This window comes from Rhinopithecus roxellana, chromosome 8, assembly GCF_007565055.1.
Source record: "Rhinopithecus roxellana isolate Shanxi Qingling chromosome 8, ASM756505v1, whole genome shotgun sequence".
Classification (NCBI taxonomy): Eukaryota; Metazoa; Chordata; class Mammalia; order Primates; family Cercopithecidae; genus Rhinopithecus; species Rhinopithecus roxellana.
Window position 1 is genome coordinate 68463158 of NC_044556.1, and position 21423 is coordinate 68484580.

General features: G+C 41.5%; 1 protein-coding gene across 1 annotated transcript in view; it reads left to right on the forward strand.

The window, feature by feature from the left end:
- PTPN14 (protein tyrosine phosphatase non-receptor type 14) overlaps positions 1-21423 on the forward strand; it is a 206802-nt gene that overhangs the window by 129396 nt on the left and 55983 nt on the right. The window contains exons 4-5 of the mRNA XM_010372954.2: positions 9621-9718; positions 12862-12929. Of these exons, the coding sequence (XP_010371256.1) occupies positions 9621-9718; positions 12862-12929 (166 nt within the window). The remainder of the gene's footprint in view (positions 1-9620; positions 9719-12861; positions 12930-21423) is intronic.

Consider the following 21423-nt stretch of genomic DNA (forward strand, 5'->3'; position numbering starts at 1 on the left):
TGTGACTATGAGAAAATAAGCCTTCAGTGACTAAGAGAGCATGGGGTGAGTAGGGGCACCTGCAGTGATGAAGCACTAAAGCCTGGAAGCCAGCAATTAGAAATTTTCAAAATTTAGACTGGCCAGTAAACAAAGCATCAACCAAAGTTTAAAGTTAGGCTTGGCTGGCTCTTAGGGACAAAACTTGGAAAGTGGGCTCATGGTTAACAATGACAGAGATGCTGGAGTCAGGAATATAGATGGCACTCCCATCCATACACAATCTGTGGTCACTGGTAAAGTGCCTAGCCATATGACTTAACATGGGCTGGGAATTTCTTTTTCTTTATCTTTCGTTTTTGCAGGGGTGTTGCGGGAAAACAGTCTCATTCTGTTGCTCAGCTTGGAGTGCAGTAGTGCGATCACAACTCACCACAACCTCCAAACTCCTGGGCTCAATTGATCCTCCCACCTCCACCTCCTGAGCAGCTGGGACTGTAGGTGCATGCCACCACACCCAGCTAGTTTGGCTGTCCTTCCTTCCCCTTCCTGTCTCCCTCCCTCACTCCCTCCCTTCCCCCTTCCCTTTCCTTTTTTTTTTTTTTTTGGTGGGGGTGGGGGTTTGCCATGTTGCCCAGACTGGCCTGGACTGAAGCGCTCTCCTCACTTCAGCCTCCCAAAGTGCTGAGATGACAGACATGAGCCTCTGCTTTTGGCAGGAAATTCTATTCTTTCCATTTTTGTCATAGTCTCGAGAGACATAGAATTGAGGATTTACTTCCATTGCCTCATTCGTTCATCAAACATTTATTAAGCACATAGTATTTCCTACTCATTTCTGGGACTTCATCGACAGGGAACTGACACCTTTTAGCAGTTGCTTACCTGTGAAAAGGTAGGGACTACCTTTAATTAGGGATTCTAGGGAAGAACTCGTGCCCATTCCAGAGATGATCTTCTTGCCTTTCATTTGTTGATTTTTATGTATTTTATCCTTCACACCAGGCATATCAGTAATAACAGCACTGTACTTCCACCTGGTAGCTCACCAAAGCTTCAAGGATGTTATGCAGAATCCTTAGCCGGGAACCTGGCTGTTTACCAAGAAGACAAATCTTTGGGCAATTGACTCACCCAGCTTCCAGATACAATTTAAGCTCCCTTTTCCCACAGTGAGTTGTAGGTAATATTATGAACACACGATTTTCAGGGCAGGCAGATGTGTATTTTGAGCTGATGAGTCAAGACATATTTATCGCTAGTGTAAGAGGGACGAGGCTCCGTAGTTGACAGCTGCAATTTAGAGGAGTGATTTTGGTTGGCTGATTAGCATGGAGCATTGATGTTCCCTGATCTGTGCTCCTTTTTGTCCACCTGGTTTAATGCTGTTGGTCTCTGACTGTGATTCATCCTTGAGTTCTTTCTTTGCTGCATGGTAGCTCAGAGATCAGTTTAAGTCATTTAAAAATAAACATTTCACACTGAAGGAGTAGTTTTGCTCTTTGCATAAAGACAAGTTTCCCAAGACTTCCTGCTTGATGTGTGATGAGTTCCATTTCTAGAATTTTTAGGCGCTCTTTCATATTGTAGAAATAACATCTAATAACTTTACTAGGAGGTAATTAATATTCCTCCCTTTCTCCCTCCTTTCTTCTGTCTTTGTCTCTCTGTCAGTATTTCATCTACTCAGAAATGTTTATTGAGCATCTACTTAGTGCCGGGTACTGATCACAACGGAGTTGGGGAGGTGCTGGTGCCAGTGCAGGAGAGACCTGGGGGGGAAGTATAGTGGAGGATGTGAAAGGATTCACTAACTTGCTAAGAGGGTTTGGGAAGCTTTTGGAGAGGAGATACATTTCATCTGAGCCTTGGAGCATGGACAGGTGATTGGGCGAATGCAGGAGGATAGGCAAGGGTGATTAGACCAGGGAAATGGCGAGGAGGCAGAAAAGAACATGGCAACTATTGGGGGGCACCACACACTTATGACAGCTCAGGTATGGGGTGTGTGGTGAGACATGAAGTTGGAAAAAAAAATAGTTTTGACTGGATCATGAAGAGCCTGGTGTGCTGTGTCAGGACTTTGGAGTTTTTCCTGATTAGGATCATTGGGTGTTTTTTTTTTTTTTTTTGAGCTAAAATCCACATAACATCAATTCACCATTTTTTTTTTTCTTCTCACCCTGTCTTATGGTCCTGAGTAAATCCATCATTTTAACCACTTTAAAGTATACAATTTAGTGACTTTTAGTGTTTTAACAAAGTTGTGCAGCCACTGTCACTGTCTAATTTCAAAATGTTAGCAGGCATTCCTCAGCCTCCTCTTCCATCAGCCTCTGGCAACCATTCATCTATTTTCTGTCTCTATGAATTTGCCTATTCTGGACATTTCTTATGAATGGAATCACACAAGATGTGACTCTTTGTGTCTGGCACCTTTTACTTAGCATAACGCCTCAAAGTTCATCCATGTTACAGCATGTATCAATACATCACTCTTTTTGTGGCTGAATAATATTCCACTGTTTGGAGAGACCACATTTTGTTTATCCATTCATCAGGTGTTGGACTTTGGGGTTGTTTCCTCTTTTTGGCTATTGTGAATAACATTACCATTCACGTATCAGTTTTTGTGTGAACATGTGCTCTCAGTTTGTATGGCTATATACCGAGGAGCATAATTGCTGAATCATGTGATAATTCTATGTTTAACTTTTTAAGGAACTGCAGAACTTTCCCAAGTCATTGGAGATTTTTAAGACAGATCAAAACAGACTCATTTCATTTTAACATCAAACACTTTAGCACAGTGTTTTCTTTTGAGGCTGAGTATTTCTACTTCTGTTGGCATGTTTTCCTAGTTCAGGGCATCATAGCCCTCAGCAGGGAACCATGTCGGGCCCTTTTAAATCCTATGGATTGATTGCTGTAAAGAAATCTGTACCCAATAGCATAGGATAGGACAGAAAGAAGTGATGTCGGGTATTCTCTCTCCCTCTATGATGTATTTCAGAAATGAGTTTTTCTTTTCTAAACAGAACCCCTGATTAGATGATAGGCTACTATTAGGGAATTTATTATACTTAAAAACAGTACTTGGATTCCCTGTAATTTGTTATAATTAATGCAAGAGTTCAAGAGCAGAAAGCAAGGATCAGGTCGTGACATGTCTTTCTCTTTTGCAACACCTTGCTATCATTGGCCGTTTTTCACTAGTTAAGGCCTGTGTGTCTTTGTATGCATTTAAACAAATATTATCCTTTTTAGGAAATAATTACAATCCTTCAGCTTGTTGAAACTGAAGGAATCTTATTAAGAAGTTGGGTGTCTCTGGCAAAATAGGGTATTTATTGATCACTGAATGTTGAAAACTTCTAGACTTGAATGTTTGCCAAGAAAATCTTGTCTGTATTTGGGTATATGCACATGGTTTTCTTCTCATGCATGTACACGTATTAGCTTGTAGTACGAAAAGGCTAGAAGAAAAACTTTCCCTTTTAAGGGTATCCTTGCTAGAGTTTTAGTTTTAGCTTTTCCTTTTGTTTGTGTTTTCCCCTTCCCTTTGGGGTTATTTCAGTTTTGCATAGTCGCAGGAGTGTTCGCTTTGTAGTTTGTTAGACAGTGCAGACTTTTAATTGACTGTCAGCTTGAACAGTTATTAAATGTAGAAGCTTTTAGATATTGCATGGGTCAGGTACCAAACACATTATTAGACTTTAATAGTCATAAACTGAAATTCTTCTCAAGAGTTTTGAGGATAGAGGGATGGAGGGAGGGAGGCATTCAGGTTTATCTGGTTACATGCCTGCATATGTAGTATTTATCTGGTCCTGGCAGACTGAGAAGAGCATGGGCCACCCTGTCCTTTATCTGGATTTACAGCTGTGAACACCCACTGGAATGGGTGGAATGTGCTGGTTCCCTCCTGTGGGTATCTCTGTCAATCTAAGATTTAAAATTATTCCCCTTTGCTCTCCTGTACCCCGGGACTCTAGGACTACTTGTCCTCAGTTCCCTCTTTTTTGTCTTTTATAGTAGAGAAACGTTTCTGTTTGTTTCCATTTGCAGAATATCACATCAGCCAGAAAGCAATGCTGTCTGGCACTTTGGTACATGCTGCACTTCAGAGAAATGGGTTCCAGTACATTCTAGCAAGATTCCTCTGATATTACTAGTTATGAAGGAAGTTTTCTAGTGAGAAAAGCACATTTTAAGTCTTACCCTGCTCTTGATAACAGTGACAGGACAATTTGTCTTTCTGGTCCTAGTCTGGTCCTCCACTCCAGTAGTTTTATGGAAAGGCTTCAAAAAGTGAGGAATTTAAGGATGGCCCCCCTCTCCAAATTGTCACATCCCTCCTGACCATGCCTATGGGGGGAGATACGTTGGTCTAACTAAATTTGAACTCTAGAGGAGGGAAGAGCAGACCGGGAGCTGTGTGTGATGATAGTGACTCTGCAGGTTGGTAGTTACAGCTTACAGAATGCTCTCACTAACCTGTTTTTCAAACTAGAAAAGAAAATTTTCTTTCTCGCTCAGACCTCCCTGAGCTGTAGGGGCAGAAGGAGTAATGAATGAATGCTGATATGTGCTGTTAAATTTGGATAACATTTTTTATGATCCATAGTATAGAAGCTACTCAGTGCAAATGAGTAAAGACTTGTGTGTGACACTGATGATGACTTGCATTTTACTTTTTAAAAATCTGCATTTAGAAATATATACACAGAGGGCCCAGTTTGTACCTGCTGTTGGACACAGCCGCTCCTTCCAGGGAGGAGCCTACAATCAGAAACTCTGGTCTGTAGATTTTACTTCTATCCCTCTATCCTTCTTCGAAAGTTAACAAGTAGTTAAAATGTATAACTCAGTCTTCTTTCCCTTCCTTCTATCTCTGGGGGAGAAAAGTGAAACATCCCAGAGGCTGCTGCCAGGAGAAAAAACAGATCTGAATAACCATTGGCTAGAGTATGAAACATGTCCTGTAATAGGATTTTATGGAAAAGTTTCTCATTTCAACATTTGCCTCATGCGCTGTAGCACAGACTGTCTAAGTGGGGTTGGGGAAAAGCTTGGTGATGGAAGCCCTTCCTTAGAAGCATCATAAAAATCACCGGGTAGTGGTGTTTGATTTTCGCTTTTATTTTTTTTATTTATTAATTTTTTAGATGGAGTCTCGCTTTGTCACCCAGGCTAGAGTGCAGTGGCACGATCTCGGCTCACTGCAGCCTCTGCCTCCCAGGTTCAAGCGATTCTCCTGCCTCAGCCTCCTGAGTAGCTGGGAATACAGGTGCATGCTACTGCGCCCAGCTAATTTTTGTATTTTTAGTAGAGACGGGGTTTCACCATCTTGGCCAGGCTGGTCTGGAACTCCTGACCTTGTGGTCCACCCGCCTTGACCTCCCAAAGTGCTGGGATTACAGGCTTGAGCCACTGCGCCCGGCCTTCGCTTTTATTTTTAGACTTCAGTGAAATTGGTAGCTTGCCCAGAATGGGCAGGGATCAGATCCTGCCTTCACCACTGTGGTTGTTCATGATCAGATCTGGTTCTGGCCTTGTCTTTAAGGAAGCAGTATTACCTTGGACAAGTCATTGTCCTCCCTTACCACAGCTGCCTTCTCTAAAAAATGAAAGGATTGGACTGGGATTTTAAAAGTCCTTCCCTTGTTAAATAGCTTAGGCTCCATCATGCCGCAGTGATGTATGACCCCCAAGCCTCTTTGGCTTTCACAAACAAAGGTTTTTTTGCTGTCCACCTGGCAGGTCCACTGTGGGTTGTCTGAAGCTCTGCTCCCAGCCATCTTTGCCCAGGGCTCAGGCTCACTGAGCAACCTGCCCTCCCTGCTCACTGCAGGTCTCAGAGCAAAGGGAAGCAGAGGCAGAGAACCGGTCACTGGCTCAGGACACTTTTGCTTGGGAGCAACAATTACTTCCCACTTCTATTCTCATTTCATTGGCCCCAAAGCTAGTCCCAGGAGTAACGAGGTAGGTGGGCATGACCCTGTTGGGAAGGCAGCAGACATCTGGAACCGTGGCAAGGGCCCTGCTCTATCTTCACCATCCTGTGACTTACGCTGAGCGTGTTGCATTCTGGGGTGGTAGTATGACCAAAATCAGATCTCAAGGCTTTAACCATTTTACGTGGCTGTCTCCTGTTTGGGGCACATCTGTTGAACTGGACCTGGAATGAAGATTTCACTGTGGGGAGGGGTGGGGGAAATATTTTAAAAGCAATACGTACCCGGCCTCTGAGTTCCTGGTGCCTTATTTGTAGTTCTGTGGTAATACGGCCCATGTCTTTCAGAATACCACAAGACCTGCTCACTCTGAGAAGAATGAACAGAACTGCAAGTAAAACACAGTGGCAGACGTGCTGAGATAAATTCCTCATACATGAATTTAAAAGAGAGCATAAAGATTTTAGCAATTTGGCCGGGCGTGGTGGCTCACGCCTGTAATCCCAGCACTTTGGGAGGCCGAGGCGGGCGGATCACGAGGTCAGGAGATCGAGACCATCCTGGCTAATACGGTGAAACCCCGTCTCTACTAAAAATACAAAAAACTAGCCGGGCGTGTGGTGGGTGCCTGTAGTCCCAGCTGCTCCGGAGGCTGAGGCGGGAGAATGGCATGAACCCAGGAGGCGGAGCTTGCAGTGAGCTGAGATCCGGCCACTGCACTCCAGCCTGGGCAACAGAGTGAGACTCTGTCTCAAAAAAAAAAAAAAAAAAAAATGGTTTTAGCAATTCATCTCTAAATGTTGAAGATATTGTTATGGGGTATAATTTGGAAGGAGTCCTTTGATACTGCTGTCAAAAGTACTGAAGGCTCTGTTGATTTGACCCAATAGGGCATTTTTTCAAACTGAATTTTTCAAACTCCTAGGGGAGGAAGTAACTTGGAAAAGTCACTTATTTTCTTACCATCGGATGGGGAGATTCCAGATAGATGAGGCCCCCAGAGACTAGATCATAGCATGTTCGTTCCCAGTAGTCATGTGTAATAACACTTATTATTAGGACACCTTTTTAATTTTACCCCGAGAAATCTATATTTAATAAAAAGTTAATCTTTAAAAAAAATTTAAAAATTTAAAAATATAAAAGTTTACCTTTATTCGAGAAGCATAATTATGTTCACTAGTTCTTAGAGGAAGAGCAGAATCCTAACCTAAAACCATTCATTGGGCCTCAAGAGTCAGATGGACTATTTCCAGGTCTCTGAATATGAAAAATATTAAAAAGTTTTCCTTGTGAGCTTGGATTTTCAAAGAGGATCTCTTTGGAAAATTGGCAAATACTTACTTTCCTGGCATGAAAATTGTTTTTTTTTTTTTGTTTTTTTTTTCCTTTTCCTCTCCACCCAAAACTGTGACAGGGTGGAGTATACTTCCATGAAATTGCATGTTTCCAAAATAGAATTCACTGTTATATTTTACTACTGTTATAATTGAATCGCTAATGAGAAATAAGCAAAGAGCAGGCATTCTAGAAATAGAATTTCAACTCCTGTTGTCAAATTTAGTCACCATGTTTGATAGAATTATAATATTTTATAAAACTGCCTTTTGTGCAAAATTGTACCAGCCAAACAATTTCCAAAGTGGTTTGAATTTCATTCTCATTTCTGCAGTCTTACATAGTAATACCCACAATCTCGTGGTAATAGCACCATATCATTGCTGCTGTTTAGATTCTCTCCTAGTTTGGATGGCTTCCAGGAGAGAGCCCTGCTTTCTTCAGCTCCTTATTTTTATATTCCAGCAAAATCCTACGTCCAACCTACATGATTAGAAATGTTCCTGGTGTTCCTTGCTAGTGGATTGTGACTCACTGTTTCCTAGGATAGAATGGATCTGTAACAGAACTTGCTTACAAATGATAGAAGTGATAGCTGTAGATGAAAGTTGGAAGCAGCAGATTTTTAAAAACTAAAGCTATTGTTTTGGTGGCAGATTAATTGGTTACTGATCTACTTCCAAAGGTATTCTCTAATAAATTATCTTAGCTGATGATTTTCACCTCCAAGGTGACAGGTAACAAAGCTCTACCTCTAGCAGATAATGTCAGGATAACACCTTTTCAGACGTTTTACTCCTTGGTTCTTAATCACTGAACCCTTAGATAGTACACCAGAAAAAAATATGGTCACAGTGGTCAAAAAGATATATGCATCCTTGTAAGGCAGAGACTGTTTTAGCACTCTCCAAGATACTCCTCAGCATCTAGCAGACTCACGCCCATAGAAAGTGCATGATAGCTATGGGTTAAAATATCTGTTTGGCTTCCTGGCTTGGAGAGCAGCAAATAAGTCAAAACCACTCCAGAAAGAGGAGAAGGAATGAGTGGCATGAGGATGAGATTCAAACATTTTATAATTAGTAGGAATTGGTGAAATTTACCATTCTTTCCTACCTTGAGATTTTGCTTTTTGTTTTGCTTTGTGATTTTTTTCTAGCCCATAATTAGGTTTGACTAAAAAGGATTTTTAAGAAAGTCCCAGTGTTTGCCCTTCTGATTTGAGTATAGGTTTTTCTCACCAAAGAGTGGCGTGGTTGTCTTTATTCTGTTCAGTACACCCAAGAGGAGAGAAGAAGTGTGGGACTCTACTGGAGTGTGCACAGAGCCCAGTTCCTTCCCTCAAACAGGCATTGGATTGACTTATGTCTAATGATACCTACGACATCATCATGGGAGTGCCAGCAGTAATTAGCTCTCAGTGCCGAATGCCTCTCTCCAGGAAAGTTGGGCTTTGGTTCACTTCTGGGTTCCCTTGATTGAGATGCCAAAATGAAGTTAAAATACAGAGTTATAGTTACCAGGAGCAAAAGTGTTGTTAGCATTTACCAGGAATTAATGCTAGAAAAGTGTGATTGTTGTAGTTGTGACTATGTGTTGAGAGTATGGTCAAAGGAAGTGGAGTCCTGGGAAATAAACGTCTTGAGTGAGAAGTTTTCTAAATGTTTTAAGTAATTCTAAGAGTGCTGTTTTATTGGTAGGGAAACAGTACACTGTGTTAGCTCCTGAGGGCATTTGTCTAGTCTGAGACTTGATGTGTTTGGGCATGATTCTGTCCATCTGTACTGTGCTGGTTTGAGAATTTACTTCAGTTTGGAAAGTTGCATCAGATTAGATTTTTCTGATTCACAGATGTGTAAGGTCAAAACTGTATATCATTTTTTAGTGGAATTACAAATTATGTGGCCTCTTTGTGATCTGCCTTACCAAACTTTTGAGTTTGAAAGGTGATGTGTTTCTAGAATGCACTCAGGAATGCACACTGTTGAATGTAACTTTGGCAGTTGTGTTGTAGTCGATCTCCAGGTGTGCAAAAGCATTTTCATTCTTGGACTCTGTTATGAAGACCTGGTCCTTATCAGTAGTTTATCCTGCTGGCCTGCAAATAAGTGATGTGATGAGAATCCTCTCAAGCTCAGAATGAACAGGATGTGGCACCTGCTACATCAAACAAAGATAAACACAGGCAGAGGTCACTTTCCATCTTTTATAGAAATGGCCTTTATCTGCATCACGGGCATATCCTGCTGTGTACACAAGGTTTTACATCTAGAGGCATCTATGTTGTGGGAATATATTCCAAGTATGTGTTTTTAAGGTTGTTTGTTCCTCTATTCCCATGAACAGATATCAGTATTATCTGCAAGTCAAAAAAGATGTGCTTGAAGGGCGATTACGATGTACATTGGACCAGGTGATTCGGCTAGCCGGCCTAGCTGTGCAAGGTAAGACATAGTTATGAGCAGCATGTGAAATTCCATTTTCTGTTTGATCATGGTGTTACCGTCCTCTCAGAGTGAGAAGTTAGATTTACTTAAATGATCCCTTAGTAATGCTCCCTTTTTATTTCAAGTTATCTTAACGTGAAAAATGCAAAGTTAGTGATTTTTGGTGGCCGGGTGGTAGATTTCTCAAAGCTGTTTGCAAACTGCTCATGCTTGTATAATTACAGTTTTATTTGAGGAAATAGCAGCTTTTATTCTGCCTTTAATTAAGGCTACATTTCAGGGTTTGTGGAGCATTTTCTCAGAATTATTCCAAGGCACAATGTGGTCATATTCTGTGGCTTGTTGCTGCAAAGGTGTTACTATCACAACTTCTTGGAGTGTGATAGCTTTAAACATTATGGTATAATGTATTCTAATGCCGTTAAAAAGATAAATTTAAAATCCATGATTGTAACATGAAACAACAAATGTATACTGGACTGAGTTTATCTTTCAACCCATCCCATATAGGTTTATATTACATAGCTCTCTTTTGCCTTCTCTAAATTGTTATGTGTGGAACTTTATATGTATATTTTATACATTATGGTTTATTGAGTGGTGGCTTAACCACCTTCGGTCATATTGAAAGCAAGATAGGCTGGTGTGGTGGCTCACGCCTGTAATCCCAGCACTTTGGGAGGTTGAGGTGGGCAAATCACTGGAGGTCAGGAGTTCGAGACCAGCCTGGCCAACATGGTAAAACCTTGTCTCTAATAAAAATACAAAAATTAGCCAAGCATGGTGACACACGCCTGTAATCCCAGCTACTCAGGAGGCTGGAGCACGAGAATCGCTTGAACCTGGGAGGTGGAGGTTACAGTGAGCTGAGATCACACCGCCACACTCCAGCCTAGGTGACAAAGCTAGACTCTGTCTCAAAAAGTAAAAATTAAAAAAAAATTTTTTTTTTAAAAAGCAAGAAGATGATAATATAGTTTTTGAAAAGAAACTTTTCCTTTTAGTCATTTTCTTGAAAACCAGGTTCTCTGCAAGTGTGAGCCAGCCAGCAGCTGGGTCCTTGCTGCATGGACTGTTGTTTTAGAAGGTGTGAACTGACTTCCCATCCCAGACATTGGACTGAATTGAATCATCTCAGATCTAAATGTCTGAAGAGGCAACCCTTCTCCTGACCTCTTTCATTCTGAAGTATTAACAACTTAACGATTTCTGTTAGAAGTACAATTTCTATACCGTTAGCTTCTGTTGTAATTCTGTGGATGGAAACAGGCAAAATCTGATGTATCACCTCGGTCTGCTTAAAGACTGGAGGGGAAGAAACAATGGCCAGTTATGATAGAGAAATCAGAGGTAGCATTGTTGAAATAATGGGGAAGATCAATATGTCCCTCATTGTCAAATTGGGTCTTTTTCCTTTTAAAACACTTCGTTGGGCCAGGTGTGGTGGCTCATGCCTATAATGCCAGCACTTTAGGAGGCCAAGGCGAGAGGATTACTTGAAACCAGGAGTTTGAGACCACCCTAGGCAGCAAAACGAGACCATGTCTCTATGAAAAATGTAAAAATAAAAAATTAGCCCAGCATGGTGGTGTGCACCTGTAGTCCCAGCTACTCAGAAGGCTGAGGTGGGAGGATCGCCTGAGTCCAGGAGCTTGAGGCTGCAGAGAGCTATGATCAGTTCACTGCACCCCAGCCCGGATGACAAAGCAAGACCCTGTCTCTAAAACATTCATACATACATACATACATACATACATACATACATACATAAATAGCTTTGTTTGTTTACTGCATGTACTCTTTCCTCTCACTACTTAGTCATTAGGCTTATTATGGGCATCCTGGATACTGGAGGATCCTTGAGGAATTTGGTGAACTTCCTCTGGATTCCCTTTTCATTGGGTCCTTGAAGCTAGCTGTTCAGTCTGATGAAAGGTCCTCTAATCCTTTGCAAATAACTTTTTTTTGAGAATGCTTACTGGGTTTTTAGAAAGATACATCAACAGAAATAGAAGTTGTGGTGGAATGTGGTAACATTCTTGCTATTCTTGAATGCTGCACCTAATTGGTAATTTGTTACATGCTGAGTTTGTAGGTTGATGTTTATTTTTTACCTTCTCAGCAACTTCTCAGCATTGGTGCATGGTGTGTGTATCCTCTCATCCTATATCTCTTGTTGCCTTAAAGATACCTGGATCCGTTTCTATCTGATGCTAAATATTTTACATGAAATTAAAATTTCATGCAGGTTTAGTTCTTAGAAGAGCAAGCAGGATAAGAAGACATTTATATATTTCATTTTGCATGTGCTCAAACTGTACCACGGTAACATGAAAACAGGGAAAACAATTTTTGGCATCTTGTAACATGTGAAGTTATTTAGGAGATAGAAAGATATTTGAGGTTGCTTGCCAAAGGTGTTTTACAGTGGGAATTTCCAGCTGCATATATATGAAAAGATACAGATGGGTTCTTTAGTACTCCAGATTAACCTTGAGTTAAAAAAGTCCCCTTGGCAGATATTCTTTTTTTTTTTTTTTTGAGACAGAGTCTCGCTCTGTCGCCCAGGCTGGAGTGCAGTGGCCGGATCTCAGCTCACTGCAAGCTCTGCCTCCCAGGTTCACGCCATTCTCCTGCCTCAGCCTCCCGAGTAGCTGGAACTACAGGCACCCGCCACCTCGCCCGGCTAGTTTTTTGTGTTTTTTAGTAGAGACGGGGTTTCACCGTGTTAGCTAGGTCTCGATCTCCTGACCTCGTGATCCACCCGTCTCGGCCTCCCAAAGTGCTGGGATTACAGGCTTGAGCCACCGCGCCCGGCCCAATATTCTTAAGATACAAATTGATGCATATTTAACAAACAGATAAGTATAGGTTTGTTTAAATTTGTTTAGGTGGCCTTTAGGAATTGTTTTCAAATTTCTTCATTATTTCTAAAAAATCACGTAGTGATGCTTACATGCTGATATTTACCGTACTGTTAAAAGTAACTACGTCAAACATACCTTGGCACTATTTTTATTTAATAATAGTGAGAAATAGGATGAAATGTGAAGAATAATGTGGTGATGAGTTTGCCCTATTTTATGCCATCTTTAATTTCTTATAATAAATACTGCCCTGCCACCTTCTTTTCTTCTCAGCTGATTTTGGAGACTATAATCAGTTTGATTCTCAAGATTTCCTCAGAGAGTATGTGCTATTTCCTATGGTAAGTATAATTTCATTTTTCTTAATTTTCTACCTTCTTTGGACATTTAGTTCTTTCCTTTGAAAATTTCAGGATTTTACATACGCTTATTCCCTGGGGAAAAAGTCGATGCATTTATAAAGTAGGGGCAAGTTTTATAAAACACACTGAGAAGGTAAAAATGCCTCCTTCTGCCTCAAGACAGTTCACTAATTTCTTTTTCAGATAGTTTCTTATTAGTATGTAAAAATGCTACTGATTTTTCTATGCTGATTTTGTAACCTGAAACTGTACCAAATTTGTTTCTCAGTTCTATCAGTTTTTTTGTGGAATATTTAGGATTTTCTACATGTAAGATCATGTCATCATCAAGCATAATTTTACTTCTTCCTTTCCTATTTGGCTGTTTTTTATTTCTCTTGTCTAATTGCTCTGGTTAGGACTTCCAGTACTATGTTTAACACAAGTAGTGAGAGTTGACAGAAAACAATCCCATTTACAATGATATTAAAAAAACAAAAACCAAAAACCTAGGAGTAAATTTAACTGAGAAGGTGAAAATTCTGTATGAAATTTCACATTGATGAAAGAAATTTAAGACCACACAAATGGAAAGATACCCCATCTTCATGGATTGGAAGAATCAATATTGTTAAAATGTCTGCCAAAAGTAATCTACAAATTAATGCAATCCCTATCAAAATTCTGACATCATTCTTCATGGAAATAGAAAACAATCCTAAAATTCATATGGAATCACCAGAGACCCCAATTAGTCCAAGTAATTTTGAGCAAAAAAGTAAGCAGGAGATACCACACTACCTTATTTCAAACTATATTTCAAAGCTGTAGTAATTAAAACAATATGAGACTAGCAAAAAAATAGACACAATGACCAATGGAACAGGATAGAATGCCCAGAAGTAAATCACACACATCTATAACCAATAGATTTTTCAACAGAGGGGCTGAGAACACACTGGTGAAAGGGCAGTATCTTCAGCAACTGGTGCTGGAAAAACTGGCCATCTACATGCAGAGGATTGAATTTGGATCCTTATCTCACCCTTTGTACAAAAATCAATTCAAAATGTATTAAAGACTTAAATGTGGCCAGGCACAGTGGCTCACGCCCATAATCTCAGCACTTTGGGAGGCCTAGGCGGCCAGATCACAAGGTTGAGAGATGGACGCCATCCTGGCCAACATGGTGGAACCCCGTCTCTACTAAAAATACAAAAATTAGCTGGGCACGGTGGCGCACGCCTCTAGTCGCATCTACTCAGGAGGCTGAGGCAGGAGAATCGCTGGAACCCAGGAGGCGGAGGTTGCAGTGAGCTGAGATTGTGCCACTGCACTCCAGCCTGGTGACAAAGCAAGACTTTATCTAACAAAAAAAAAAAAAAAAGAAAAAGACTTAAATGTAAGACCTGAAATTATAAAACACTAGAAGAAAACATGGGGGAAAAGCTACGTGACATTGGTCTGGGCAGCGATTTCTTGCATATGACCCCCAAAACATAGGCAACAAAAGTAAAAACAGATAAATGAGATTGCATCAAACTAAAAAGCTTCTGTACAACAAAGGAAACAACAGATATAAAGAGACAACCTCCACATTGAAAGCAAATATTTGCAAAATTATACATCAGATAAGGGCTCAAACTATATAAGGAACTCAAACTACTCAACAAGGAAACAAATAGCCCTATTAAAAAATGGTCAAGGGACCTGAATAGACATTTCTCAAAGGAAATATACAGAAGGCTGACAGACACATGAAAAATGCCCAGTATCACTAATCATCAGGGAAATGCAAATTAAAACCACAATGAAATACAACCTCACATCTGTTAGATTGGCTGTTATCAAAAAGATGGACAATAACAAGTGTTACTGAGCATGAGGAGTAAAGTTATTGAGCGTGAGGAGTAAAGTCTTACTGAGCATGAGGAGTATTGAGCATGAAGGGTAAAAGGTAACAAGTGTTACTGAACATGAGGAGTAAAAGAGGTATAACTTCCAGCCATTTTGCAAAACAGTTTAGAGGTTCCTTGAAAAATTAAAAATAGAACTACCATATAATCCAGCAGTCTCACTTCTGGGTATATATCTAAAGAAAATGAAATGGTATGTCAAGGAAATGTCTACACTCCCATGATCATTGCCACATTATTCGTAATAGCCAAGATATGGAAGCAACCTAAGTTCTCACCAGCAGATCAGTGGGTACAAGTGTGGTGTATACACACAATGGAATACTATTTGGCCTTAGAACAGAATTTTGTCATTTGCCATAAGATGGATGAGTGTAGAGTACATTATGCTAAGTGAAAAAACCAGGCACAGAAAGACAAATACTGCCCAATCTCACTTGTATGTGAAATCAAAAAAAGTTGAACTCGTAGATGTAGAGAGTGGAATGGTGGTTACCAAAGCTGAGTGTTGGTTGGAAGGAGGAAATGTTGATCAAAGGGTACAAAGTTAGGAATAAGTTCTGGTGATGTATTGCACAGCAAGGTGACTATCGTTGATAATAATGTGTATTTCAAAATTACTAAAAGAGTAGGTTTTAAATGTTCTCACCACAAAGAAATGATAATTATAAGAGATGATGGATATGTTAATTAGACTAACTTGCCCATTCCACAATATATACATGGGTCACAACATCACATTGTACTCTAAATAGATGCAATTATTATTTGTCAATAGAATTAAAGTTTTGTTTTGTTTCGTTTTGTTTTTTTTTTTTTTGAGACGATGTCTCGCTCTGTTGCCCAGGCTGGAGTGCAGTGGCCAGATCTCAGCTCACTGCAAGCTCCGCCTCCCGGGTTCACTGCCATTCTCCTGCCTCAGCCTCCCGAGTAGCTGGGACTACAGGCGCCCGCCACCTCGCCCGCCTAGTTTTTTGTATTTTTTAGTAGAGACGGGGTTTCACCCTGTTAGCCAGGATGGTCTCGATCTCCTGACCTCGTGATCCACCCGTCTCGGCCTCCCAAAGTGCTGGGATTACAGGCTTGAGCCACCGCACCCGGCCGTTTTGTTTTGTTTTAACAAAAAAGGCACTTCGCTGCTTTGCTTCTCTCTCTCCCTCATTTACTCTCTACCCTCTGGCATGCTGGCTCTTTTTTTGGTCTGAACGTACTGAGCTTCTGCTCACCCCAGAGCCTTTGTATGTGGGTTTCCTCTGCCTGGAATGCCCTGCTTCAGATCTTTATGACATTCAGGTCTCAATTCAAATATTACCTCCCAGAGAGCTCTTTCTTTCCTTGACCACCTGTCTCATACACCCTTACCATCCTTCCTGTTAAATCAGTTTTCGTATGTGTACTTCTGTATCTGACGTTATTCATTCTTATGTATGCACATAGGTATGTATTTATTATTGTCAGCTAGATGGTTAGTTCTATGGTCGTTAAACAGGGACCCTGTCTTGTTCACTGTCATCTGGCACACAGCCTGTGCTCATAAAAATTTTAGAATGAGACTGGGTGCGGTGGGTCAAGCCTGTAATCCCAGCACTTTGGGAGGCCAAGGCGGGTGGATCATGAGGTCAGGAGATCAAGACCATCCTGGCTAACACGGTGAAACCCTGTCTCTACTAAAAATACAAAAAAAAAAAAAAAAAGAAATTAGCTGGGTGTGGTGGCATGCACCTGTAGTCCCAACTACTCAGGAGGCTGAGACAGGAGAATCGCTTGAACCCGGGAGGTGGAGGTTGCAGTGAGCTAAGATCACACCACTGCATTCCAGCCTGGGCGACAGAGCAAGACTCCGACACAAAATATAAAAAATAAAATAAAATAAAATGAATCAATAAAGTAAAATGCCCATTCCTGGGTTGAAGTAAAGGTAGACTAGATTTTAACCCCTGGGGAATTTTGGTTGGTTGGTTGGTTGGTTGGTAGCTTCAGAGTAAAAGAGTGTTAATGAGGAGGGATTAAAAAATTTTGAGCTGAGCGCGGTGGCTCACGCCTGTAATCCCAGCACTTTGGGAGGCCGAGGCGGGCGGATCACGAGGTCAAGAGATCAAGACCATCCTGGCTAACACAGTGAAACCCCGTCTCTACTAAAAATACAAAAATACTAGCCGGGCGTGGTGGCGGGCGCCTGTAGTCCCAGCTAATGGGGAGGCCGAGGCAGGAGAATGGCGTGAACCTGGGAGGCGGCGGAGCTTGGAGTGAGCTGAGATCATGCCACTGCACTCCAGCCTGGGCGACAGAGCAAGACTCCGTCTCAGAAAAAAAAAAAAAAAAAAAATTTGAAAGCCATTTTAGGGAACAGCTATAACCAATCAACATTCTGGCTCTGGTTTCAGAAATCATGATTATTCACTACTTATTTTTTTGGCCAACTCTTTCACCCCAAGCACTGACCTGGGTGACTAACACCCAGGGGATGAAATTATATAAGAAATGGTGCTTGTTTTCAAGGAGACTACAGTGTGGTTGGTTAAATAGGAAGTTTGCAAAATCAGAATAAAGAGCCAAGTGTGATAAAGTGTGTGATAAATTTTATGTGGGAAAGGGTCACATGCCCTTGGGGGATTAGGGAAGGCTGAAAGACCAATGGCGTGTGAGCTGTTAGGCAAAGAGGTAGGGAGTAAGGAATGATTTAGACAGAGAAGGAGCAGAGGCAGTGTGGCCTGGGTGTTCAGATAGCATCCACTGGCTGGTTTCACTGTAGCTACTGGAGGGGAGTTGTGGCAGATGAGACTGGAAACTTCTGAGGAGTTAGAATGCATGGACACCTTTGAGTTCTGCAGACCCCACACTTTGAGAACTGCTGGATTTGAGCTGGTCAGCTGGGAATCTGTTTTAGTGTTCTGGGAAAAGGATATAATTTAGGTGTTAGTGAAAGAAAAACAAGAAAGCAAAGCAAGGGATATTTTGAAGTAAAATAGGCAAAATCTGGCAACTTATCAGTGATGGCATATGGGAGAAATTGGAGTGTCTGGTGACAAAGGTTTTAGGTTTTGAGAGACTAGGATAGGTAAGTCTGGAATTATTCATATTAGTGCATGAGGTCAGTCTAAATTGGTCCAAAGCTAACCTTGTTCTTAATGGTTAGGGAATATTGCACATCTCTAACTTTTCATGAATAACTCCATTCTTTTTTTTTTTTTTTTTTTTTTTTGAGATGGAGTTTCACTCTTGTTGCCCAGGCTGGAATGTAATGGCACCATCTCAGCTCACTGCAACCTCCGCCTCCTGCCTCAGCCTCCCGAGTAGCTCCCGAGTAGCTGGGATTACAGATGGGTGCCACCATGCCCAGCTAATTTTTTGTATTTTTAGTAGAGATGGGGTTTCACCATGTTGGCCAGGCTGGTCTTGAATTCTTAACCTCAGGTGATCCACCCGCCTCGGCCTCCCAGAGTGCTGGGATTACCGGCATGAGCCACTGTGTCCAGCCTCCATTCTTACTTTATTTCCCTCCAAGTAAACAGTGGTATTATCTGCTGTGCCTGCTGTTTTCATACCTTGTTAATTCTACTCATTAAATGAAACTCCAAAGAGATTAACGTATTACTTAGCAGAGAAGTTCTTCATAGGGCTTAATGTCAGTATGCTTGAGTCAACATTTCTAATGTCTCAGAAGCTCATCCCAAAAGTCAGGGTGTTTCCCAATGTGCTTGGTGGGAGGAAAGTGAGGCTCAAACTTAGAATTTTAGAGTGTGTACATTTATGCGTCAAATGGGGTAGTTGGTAATGGAGCGTTGATAATTTCCCACATTTTATTCACTTTACTCTCATTAAAGGCCTTTATTACATTGCCTTTAGGAAGAGACCAGGTTTGGGTGCTTCTCAGAATTTTCAAAGGTGATTACCGGCATGATATTTATGAGTTTGTAGATGGTAAAATGCTCTGACAGGTTAAAGTGCTATGAAGTAGTAAAGGAGTTATTTTGTACATCATACCTCTTTCAGAATAAGACTGTGTTTCCACTAAACACTAGGCAAATCAGATACGTGAACAGCATAGACTTCATAATCTTGTCACTGGACAGACAAATGTTGACATTGTTATTCTTGGATCTAAAATGGCTCTTTTCAGGGTGGTAGCCGCTAACCATGTGTGGATATTTACATTCAAATTTTTTTTTTTTTTTTTTTTTTTTTTTTTTTGAGACGGAGTCTCGCTCTGTCGCCCGGGCTGGAGTGCAGTGGCCGGATCTCAGCTCACTGCAAGCTCCGCCTCCCGGGTTTACGCCATTCTCCTGCCTCAGCCTCCCGAGTAGCTGGGACTACAGGCGCCCGCCACCTCACCCGGCTAGTTTTTTGTATTTTTTAGTAGAGACGGGGTTTCACCATGTTAGCCAGGATGGTCTCGATCTTCTGACCTCGTGATCCGCCCGTCTCGGCCTCCCAAAGCGCTGGGATTACAGGCTTGAGCCACCGCGCCCGGCCTACATTCAAATTTAAAGTAATGCAAGTTAAATAAAATTAAAATTTTAGTTGCTTGATTGCATTGGCTACAATTTTTTTTTTTTTTTTTTTTTTTTTTTTTTTTTTGAGACAGTCTCACTCTGTCACCCAGGCTGGAGTGCAGTGGTGCAATCTCAGCTCATTGCAACCTCCGCCTTTCGGATTCAAGCAGTTCTCCTGCCTCAGCCTCCTAAGTCCCTCCTGTGACAACAGGCATGTGCTACCACACTTAGCTAATTTTTGTATTTTTAGTAGAGATGGGGTTTCGCCATGTTGGCTAGGCTGGTCTCGAGCTCCTGGCCTCAAGTGATCCGCACTCCTTGGCCTCCCAAAGTTCTGGGATTACAGGCTGAGTCACTGCAACGGCCTTGGCTACATTTTTAGTGCACCGTAGCTGCATATGTCTAGAGGCTACTGTATTGGAAAGCTCAGATATGGAACATGTTCGTCATCCCAGAAAGTCCTGTTGGACACTGAAGGTGATGTGGCAGAAGCCTTGTCTGAGTTGTGAATATTCCTAGACTTTAGTTATCAGCTGTCCACTTTCAGCCCCTACCCCTGCCCCATTGTATCCTGGGTGGACTGTGGCCTGTGGCTGGCAATTTCATGGCACCTTTGCTGAGCAGTGCTGTGACCCTATCCTAGCTGTGCCCCTTATTGGCTACATGAGTTTGGGTAAGTTATTTAACCTTTCCAAGCCTCAGTTTTCTCATCTAAAAATGAGAATAACAAACCTAATTTCGTTGTGAGCATTAAAGGACATAATATATGTGAAATACCTAATATGAAATATATAATACAAGTTGCCACGTGGTAAATTCTCAATAACTGTTTATTTAGTTGTCATATTATTATTGTTATTAGCACTATTATTCTGTCTCTTTGTCTTGCAAATATAAGGCCGTTGAAGGGTGTGCTTTCCAGGTAACATCACTCTATGCTTTTTTTTTTTTTTTTTTGATTTTGTTATGTAAGCAGACACAGCACAGGCAGAAGGCACAGTGTTAATCAGCTCTCTGTAATTAAACTTTTGTTTGACAATATGAAATTTACATGTTGCATAGTGAGTTCAGTTCAAGAAGCATGTATTGATCACTTACTATATATTTAGCCCTTATAAGCTGTCATTGCACAGAAGCCCTATGATAGGCCCCTTAAGTGATATGAAGAAGAATTGCTGCCCTTCAGGAGCCTATACTCTCATACAGGGTGGGAGACAAGGATCAAGGATAAGACGAGTATACACATAACCGTGTAAGAAATGCAGTGGGCAGAATACGAGAAGAGACATGCACAAGGGGAAGAGGTAGGTCAAAAGGCGAAAATGCTTTCGTCCAGCTGGGGAGAGAGGAGAGCCCTATTGAGGGAAGTGGTAGCTGAGACAGGACCTAAGGATGATGTGGCATTTCACACTGCATGATGTGACGGGATGGTTCCCCCAGGGAGGATGAGCATGTAAAGGCCCATCCCTTCCGAATGGAAATGTATAAGCAGTGTGTGTTAGAAGAGGCGTTGGCCTGGGACTTGACCTCTTGGGCAAGGAGGTCTGGAAAGGGAAGCTGAATCACATTGAAGAATGGTCTGCATGCCAGGCCCAGCTGTTGACCTTGCTGAGTAGGCCGGGGGTAGTCTTAGTAGGGTGTAGACTTTCTGCTTGGTTCCACTGGAACTTTCAAAGAGAATGCATTCCTTTGGTGGGGGAGGGAAGATAGGATGAATGGCTGTGTTTGATCTTATAATGTAACCGAATTTGTTAAATGGCATTTCTTCAGTAGAGAAAAGAACAAAGTCAAGTACACAGGGCGCTCCACAGGTGTGTGGCTGTGTACAGGCATGCGCTCTGCCATTTTTCATTCCCACAGGGCCACGCTCACACTCTCCCTGGCGGGCACATACCTCAGGGAGGCCCCAGGTGCAGATGGAGGCGGTTAAGTTGAGAACAATAGCAGAAGGGGTACCTCTGGGCTTCTTCTTTTTTAAAAGTAGGAAACAGAGATTTAATGGAACACTTTTTGATCTTCACTTTATTCTGTTGCCACATGCCCTTCATTAGCTTTTCAAAATTAATGGGGTTTTTACTCAATACC